Source organism: Phoenix dactylifera, chromosome 4, assembly GCF_009389715.1.
Source record: "Phoenix dactylifera cultivar Barhee BC4 chromosome 4, palm_55x_up_171113_PBpolish2nd_filt_p, whole genome shotgun sequence".
Classification (NCBI taxonomy): domain Eukaryota; kingdom Viridiplantae; phylum Streptophyta; class Magnoliopsida; order Arecales; family Arecaceae; genus Phoenix; species Phoenix dactylifera.
Window position 1 is genome coordinate 8,332,425 of NC_052395.1, and position 7,522 is coordinate 8,339,946.

The following is a 7,522-nucleotide window of genomic DNA, read 5'->3' on the forward strand; positions in this document are numbered from 1 at the left end:
TCCTCTCAATAATATGATAGTTGAGAAAGCCTAAAAATAGACATGAAAAATATATAGAGGAGCAAAAGTGATGAGATACATAGATTGCATTTTAATTTCATTAAATGAACAACAAGAGAGAGAGAGAGCCGAAAGTGAAAAGACATGCCAAATGCATTTTAATTTATTAAATGAAAGAGCAAGGAAATTAAATGAACCATAAATGGTAGTAAAGATACTTCTTTATCTATATTTCCAAATATCAACCATGCCCTGACATTGGACAAACCTGCTAGAGCATACAGATGACATGATTTCTCATAACTTTGAGTTGACATGAAGTGAAAGGCTTTAATCATAGGCATAGGAGTGGACATGAGCTTGGCGTTATCATCAAAAGACAAATTCAATCAATACCAATCTGTCCAATCAATCATTTGGATATCTTACTAATGATGATAGGAGTAACAATTAACCCTCTGGAGTTTAAACTTCAAAGTCAAGAAATCTAAAGAATTTATATATGGAAGAAGAAAACAGACACATCCTCTGGTTGGACAAAATTGACTCTATCATCTCTTGCTTAGCATCAGAAGGTTCCCTTTAAATAAATTCACATCATGCCTACTTCTAGACTTGTTGTGGATGAAAATAATAATACTAATGAAGTGATGAAATCAAAAATAGAATAAATATGCTTCTTCAGTTTCTTCCTGCATGATGTTTGAAAATGGTAGCTGCTAAAAGGTTTAATATGAGGTTGCATTCACCAGGGTGAAGCATTCATTGTCCAATTTGAAATCCACTTCATGGATGATGTTACCTTGCTTATATTAAAAATATGCAGTCACGTTAAAGACAACTTGCAATGGAACTACATGTGCACAACTATTACTTGTCTACAATAAAGATAACTTGCATGTGGAGCATAAAAGCAATATGCACCTGCATGACTATCAGTTCTCTGAGGACACCTTAAATTGCAAGAGACCACTAATACTTGTCAAAGAATGATTTGCAACCAGCAATTACTTGCCTATACAAGTCAAAAAAAATTCTTGCATGCAGTAATTACATCAACAACATTAACCTTCACAAAGCATTAACCTGCCTTTGTTTGCCAAACTTCAAATTGGTTGTCTGTACAGAATGGCTTCTTGCATATGTCAAATTAGACCTTTTAGAAACATTTATATTCAATACTTGTTTTTCATGTTCTTCTTTAGATGATGTTCCATTATTTTTTTCTGAAATTTTTAAGTAATAATATCAAATTTCTCAGTTTTTTTCCAGCTCCAGCGAAATTGGTTGTTTTTTTTTTGATGAAACACTAGGGGCGTTCTGGCTGAAATATTTAGCTCCTAGCCAGTTAAATCTTATCAAACCTTGAAAAATATCAACTGCAATTCATTTTCTCAAGATTCAATATTTAAAGAGCAGAAACTGTCCAAAAAGAACAATATAAAGACCAGGCAGTTACAAATAATGTAGCAATTCATGTAATAGTCTTTCCTAATCTTTGAAGACAAAATAGTGCTAATGGGAACCATGCATAACAAGAGTTTGCATCATGAAAAGGAGTTGTTAAACTGAAATATCTGCTTATAAATACTGAAAATCAGTTTAAGAATGGAAAGGCAATAGATTTACATTAAATTCTGATTCTAATGATTAAAGACACAAGCAATAAATTTGGACCAGATTTTCCAACAGCAAAATATTTTCTAAGTATAGTTTTTATGATCTCCCTAGCACCAAGCTCCAAGCTTGGCCCTGCACAATGCAAGCTTGCAACATAAGGACCAAACACTCCTAGAAAAATGTCTGCCAGATGCATATGCGCAAAAGCTTGCAACAGGATAACCAAAGTAAACCTGAAATGCATATTTACAATGGATAAAATCGCTTGACTGGCAGAATTAAAGCATGTCATTGGGAAGTCTGTTTATGCTACCAAAGATACCAACCTTATCACCAACAGAGACATCTGGATAGTGATCGGTCGATTTTATATCTGTCAATTCTGTAGCAGTATCTGCAATTTCAAAAAATCTTTCAGCATCCGAAAGGGCTGCAGCTATCATAGCTTGTTGTTCTACAGAAGGGGTTTCTTCACAAGACTGTAAAACAAAATACACCAAATATATCAGCTCCTGTCGCACTGTTGCAATGAAATAGCAAACGATAAGGAACTAAATTCAACCCAGCAAGAATTTCTTGCTAAATAACCACCACGGTCCTGAACATGGGTAGTAAAAGAGCTTCGTTAGTCATTTGTAATACCACACTATCACTGCAGTAACCAATAAAAGCTCCTGTCTGAACATCTTTACAAGGTCGAACTTGAAATATATGCATGTCTTATCAGTAGCCCTATAAATTACACTGACTGGGGAAAGCATTCAGACTCTGCAGTGAACATATGTATGAAGCGCCCGTTTTTAGCAAAAAAATACAAAAACTCTGCAGTGAACATAGATACCTTAGGAAAATGAACAAAAACTCTGATGCTATAATATTATGGCCTGATGGGAACAGAAAAGTATATGCATCTGCATGAACATTCTTCTAAATGTTCAGGGCACGACAGAAGAGGAACGTAGCAGTGTAACCAATTCTCATGAAAAATATGCCCAAGATGCAAGCAGATCTGCATGAACATTCTTCTAAATGTTTGCATAATAAACTAAATATTTGATCCAAGCATAACATTTTCCCAACACCGGTAAACAAGGCTTTCCTTTAATTTGTGTACTCTTTTCAACATTCACTATTACAATGGGACAAGTCCTCAATCAAAATACTTTTCGAAACCTCTCTTTTGAGGTTTGTCTCATTGTTCCCAAAGACAAATTTCTACTCAAAAAGTTGTCTTTACCATATTATATATGGACTCAAGCTAGCAATTTTCAATGGTTTCATCATACCATTCTTGAAGTTGCTTGATTGCTACATGTCTTCTACATTACACTCATTCTGCTGCATAGCACACTACTATGTTCTGCCATTATTTGTCATGTTACTTCCATAACCACCCGCTTAAAGCAATATGGAAAGCTTTAGTTTCAGATAAAAAAACTCAAGTACATTCTCATATTTATTGGTATTCTGTTCTCTTGTCAAGGGTGACCTATTATCACAACATAAGTGCAACACCTTGTTAATCAATCATGGACACCTGTCTGGTTTTTATGACACATCCTCTAAATTTGTGCTCGATATCCTCAATACAAGGGATCATTTGGATCCTTCCAACAATCTCTAAAGGTTTCACATGTCACTTGTGTGGTATGCAACTTCAGTAGTGCGTCTCACACTAATTGATCATGCATTTTTCAACGGCTATTACAAACTTTTTTTAACTCCTCTTTACCCCCTCTTCACTGATGTGGCCCCTTACCAAACTTAATGGTCCTAGTGAACCTATTATTTGGTGTCTAACTATTGCATCAATATTTTCCTTAAGAACTAGGACATCTCTTTAAAGAAGTTATCTAGATTTGTCACCTCTTCCTTAATTTCTTACAAGTGACGATCAATATCCCAAAAACTCTTAACTAATAATAGATGCCACTTAAATTAATGAGTAGATATTTCATAACCAAACAAAACATAACTTTGAATTTGATCCATATGCTCCACTTTTTGTACCTTGTCCACCAAGCTACTAGGTAAAACTCTTGTTCTATGAGTAGATATTTCATTAGACTTTGTGTCGCTTATCTATTTCACCAGGGTAAAACTCTTATTCTATAACACATCGTGATTTTGAATAGGGATGCAAATGAGCCGCGCAGCTCGCAAGCTACTAGAGCTCAACTTGAGTTCAAGCTCGACCTAGCTCAATTATTACCGAGCTCAAGTCGAGCTTGATTAGCTTGAATAGTTTTTCAAGTTGAGCTCGGCTAGCAAAAAACTCGACTCGATAGCTCGTGAGTCTAGTCGAGTATATATATTTCTAATAATATTATATTTTATTTATAATATATATTATTAATTTTATATTTGAAAATATAATAGTTATATTTTTTAATCTGAACTAACTCCTAACTTTTAATTAATGATGACCAAGGCTCGAATTCGAGCTAGAGCATGACTCGGTTGATATTCGAGTCGAGTTGAGTCGATCTCGAGTATTGATTTTTTTATCGAGTCGAGTTCGAGCTTGGATATTAAAGCTCAATTGATCTCGAGTCGAATTTCGAGCTTGAGTATTTTAAATCGAGTCAAGATCAAGCCTCCGACTACTCGGCTCGGTCTCAATTGCACCCCTAATTCTGAAGGATGAAGAGGTATTAAAGAAATTGATTGATTATGGTTGTGTTGAGATCCTAAGGCCCAATCTTGTATTTAATATTGTTTACTGAACCTTGCTTCATTTTCATAAAGAAGCTACTAACAAGTTTTTGTTGTCTCTAACTTATATTTTTAAACAAAATTACCAACAAATTTCATAATGCCAGATTTGGTATTGACAAGTTGATAAAGAGACTTTTCAAGCCACTCTAGTAACAAGTTTAAATGTACAAAATGATATATAAAAAAGGAAGAATTAACCTGCACCTTCAAGTAATAGTAACAAGAGGTGATGTGTGATTCAAGGTGCCTTTCACTTACGGGTTACAGTTTTTCATACTAATTCAGCATATAACAATATGCACGTTGATTTTGTCTCCATTGTCGATGAATAGAACAAGTGAGAAAGAGATATTCATAAAGCTGATCCATTTAAATGAAATGCAGTCGTTGGTTACATTTACCATCTGAACATTGCAGATCAGCGTCTATGATTATCAGCAAAAAGCAAAACATCACACAGAAACATCAAATTGAAACTTATCTTAGAACTGCATTTTCTTGTCGATCTAGTTTCATCTTGTGGAGGTGGCTCAATGAAGGGTTCAGGTCTTGGACAACGTTCCACATAGCATGCACTTACAAGTCCCTCAAAATTTGCACGCAGCCCTTCCCGCACACTTACACTGACTAGAGATGATATGAACACCAAGACAGTAACAATCAAGAACTTCGGTAAGGTAAGATTCCGGAGGTAGATCTCATACTGAAATTGGACAGGAATTTTGAAGTCAGAAATAAACCGCTAATAAGTAGTGGAAAAGAAAGGAATTAGTTCTCACCATCAGGTTTAATTGAGGTTGCTCGTCGTACAAGTTGCTCGAAAGTAAGCCTACCATTCTGGAGTAACCCCGAAAGAAGAATTTCACACTGCAAGAAGTACACGTACCTTGTTCACTGTTTGACGAAAACTAGCCCATGAAAACAGATGGGCTTTCTATTTACTTCAAGAAATTGATCAGAAAAAGAGCATTAAATTGAAAGGATTCAGGTGCCAAATTAAATCACGAGCCAAAAGGTTAAGACGCTTGGAAAGAATCTGATGACCGAGCTGGGGACCGAGATCGTCCCTTACAACGGCCAAGAACTTGGAGAATCGCATTCGATGGAGGATGTTGTCGAGAGGGCCATGTAATGGGTCACCGCCTTGGTCACACCCCTGGCCCACCTTCCAAGAATAAAGAAACAAAGATAACAAGGTCAGAGGGAGCCAAGATTTGGTCTTCCATCGATTAAGAAAAAAACAAAGATAAAGAACGCACCTGGTCTTGGAGAGGAGGGAGGGAGAGGGTCCCGCGGTGGAGGAGGCAGCTTCATACATTCTGTGAAGAAGAGGAACGTGCGTTAGGAGAGAAGAGAGAGGAGGGTGACGGGTGGGGAGAAAGGAGGCGGAGGCTTATGGCGACGAGATCGCCGAAGTGGGCGGTGATGAGGGGTGACGGCGAGTTCGAGGCCGTGCTGACCCGCCATCGTTTCTTGGATTCGCTCCAAGAAGGAGCGGAGAGAGGGAAAGAAGGAACGGGAGGTACCTCTGGTGATGCGGAGAGAGGGAAGAAGGAACGGTGCGTGCGATGGAACGGCGTCAGGACGGGCGTTGGGGGTATGCCATCACCAAACGTTCGCATAAATTTTTTTAAAGTTTTTTAATATATATATATATATATATATTCTCTTAAATATATAAAATTATATAAATAATTTTATAAAATTATTATTTTATTTTTGATATATATACCTATGCTATCTAATGTCGTTAAAAAACAAATGGCTTGAAATTAAAATACATAAAATACCCTTATAGATAGGTATGCAAAAAAAATTATAAAAATACGCATGCAAACAACAACTTTGCGAGCATATTTATGCAGTTTCTCATATTTACAAAGGTATACATTCAAAAAGATTAAAGCTCGGCTGAGATTTACTAAATCTTTCATGATTCAGTTGGATTGACAAGTTTAAAAAAAAACTAAGTCACATTGTCAATTTTCTTTATTTAAAATCTTAACTCGGTCAAGTCAGAATATTAAGTGATCATGTTGAAAATACTATTCTTTATTTAATTTTGATATAATTATCATTGTTGAGTCTAAAACATCTATATATTCTTTATTATTTTTAAAAAATTAAAGTATATTGAATTTAAATTAATTATAGATACTTATATTTGTAAAATATTTTTAGTAGTTTATAAATGTTGAGTTGTATGAAATCATACGACATGATAATATTAATTTTTTTTTAACCTTTTTCAACAAGGACAACTAAATTATCATTACCAAATTTTGATAATTTTTATTAAAATTTTTAAGTGTATACCCTCCTGAATATACGAAACTGCATGAAAACTTTTATAAAGTTACTATTTATATATATATTCTTATAAATTTTTTTCGTATCTATCTATAAGGTTATTTCGGTCATTTTAAATTTATACTATTTATTTTTTAATAGTATTGGATGGTGCAGATACATACATACATACATATATATATATATATATATATATATATATATATATATATATATATATATATATATATCCTTCTAAATATATAAAATTACATAAATATTTTCATAAAGTTACTATTTTTATGTATATCCTATGGGAATATACATAAAAATAGTAACTTTTGTGAAAGTATTTATGTAATTATATATATATATATATTATTTTATATGCCTTGGGTATATCACATTATTAATATGTATGGCAGTCAACGATGAGGTGCCAAGCTATCTTTTCAGTTGAAATCTGTTGGTGCTAGCTATGAATACCATGGTTCAAATTTGAACTTTCTGGCAATGTTTTAAAAGCGGACGAACCGGAAGAGGGAATGGCAAGGGTCACCGGTTCAATCATTCAGTCAACCAAAATCAAACCATAACATCATGATAATATAATAAATCTGTTAATTATTAGCTATATACAAAAATAGATTAAAGCTATAAGTATATAAATAAAATCCTAAGAGCTCTAAATATAACATATAATTTCACGACCTGAAATGACATTATACAGACAAAATGGTGAGTAAATAAATGAATCAGAGCAATCGATATTACATCATCAAGAATGACGGATTGAGCTTCAACAAAAAAATCACAAAATATAATATTGTGCAGGTTTCACTTTGATGCTTAAATCATTACCACAAAGAACTTGTCATTAACAAAACTAAACATT

General features: G+C 34.1%; 1 protein-coding gene across 2 annotated transcripts; it reads right to left on the bottom strand.

Annotated features, from left to right (window-relative positions):
- Window positions 1-1,563: 1,563 nt before the first annotated feature.
- On the bottom strand, window positions 1,564-5,946 carry LOC113463275. 2 transcript variants are annotated; one of them, XM_026807884.2, is made up of 7 exons: window positions 5,865-5,946; window positions 5,598-5,657; window positions 5,411-5,503; window positions 5,118-5,205; window positions 4,820-5,041; window positions 1,947-2,099; window positions 1,564-1,853 (listed from the first exon to the last, which is right to left on the bottom strand). In XM_026807884.2, exons 2-7 carry the CDS (start codon window positions 5,654-5,656, stop codon window positions 1,728-1,730), a joined length of 741 nt encoding a protein of 246 aa, XP_026663685.2. In that variant the 5' UTR covers window position 5,657; window positions 5,865-5,946; the 3' UTR covers window positions 1,564-1,727. The 2 variants fall into 2 exon arrangements, 1 of the variants encoding a protein (XP_026663685.2); XR_005511426.1 differs by lacking the exons at window positions 1,564-1,853; window positions 1,947-2,099 and having other exon boundaries at window positions 4,824-4,965; window positions 5,118-5,503.
- Window positions 5,947-7,522: the final 1,576 nt, after the last annotated feature.

What these genes read in the sequence shown, in the direction of transcription:
- LOC113463275 (XM_026807884.2), bottom strand. Translation starts at nt 5,656, where the DNA reads ATGTATGAAGCTGCCTCCTCCACCGCGGGACCCTCTCCCTCCCTCCTC. An exon ending in AACCTCAATTAAACCTGATG is followed by an intron (nt 5,042 to 5,117) that starts GTGAGAACTAAT and finishes GTCCAATTTCAG; the next exon opens with TATGAGATCTACCTCCGGAA. An exon ending in CAAGAAAATGCAGTTCTAAG is followed by an intron (nt 2,100 to 4,819) that starts ATAAGTTTCAAT and finishes TTTGTTTTACAG; the next exon opens with TCTTGTGAAGAAACCCCTTC.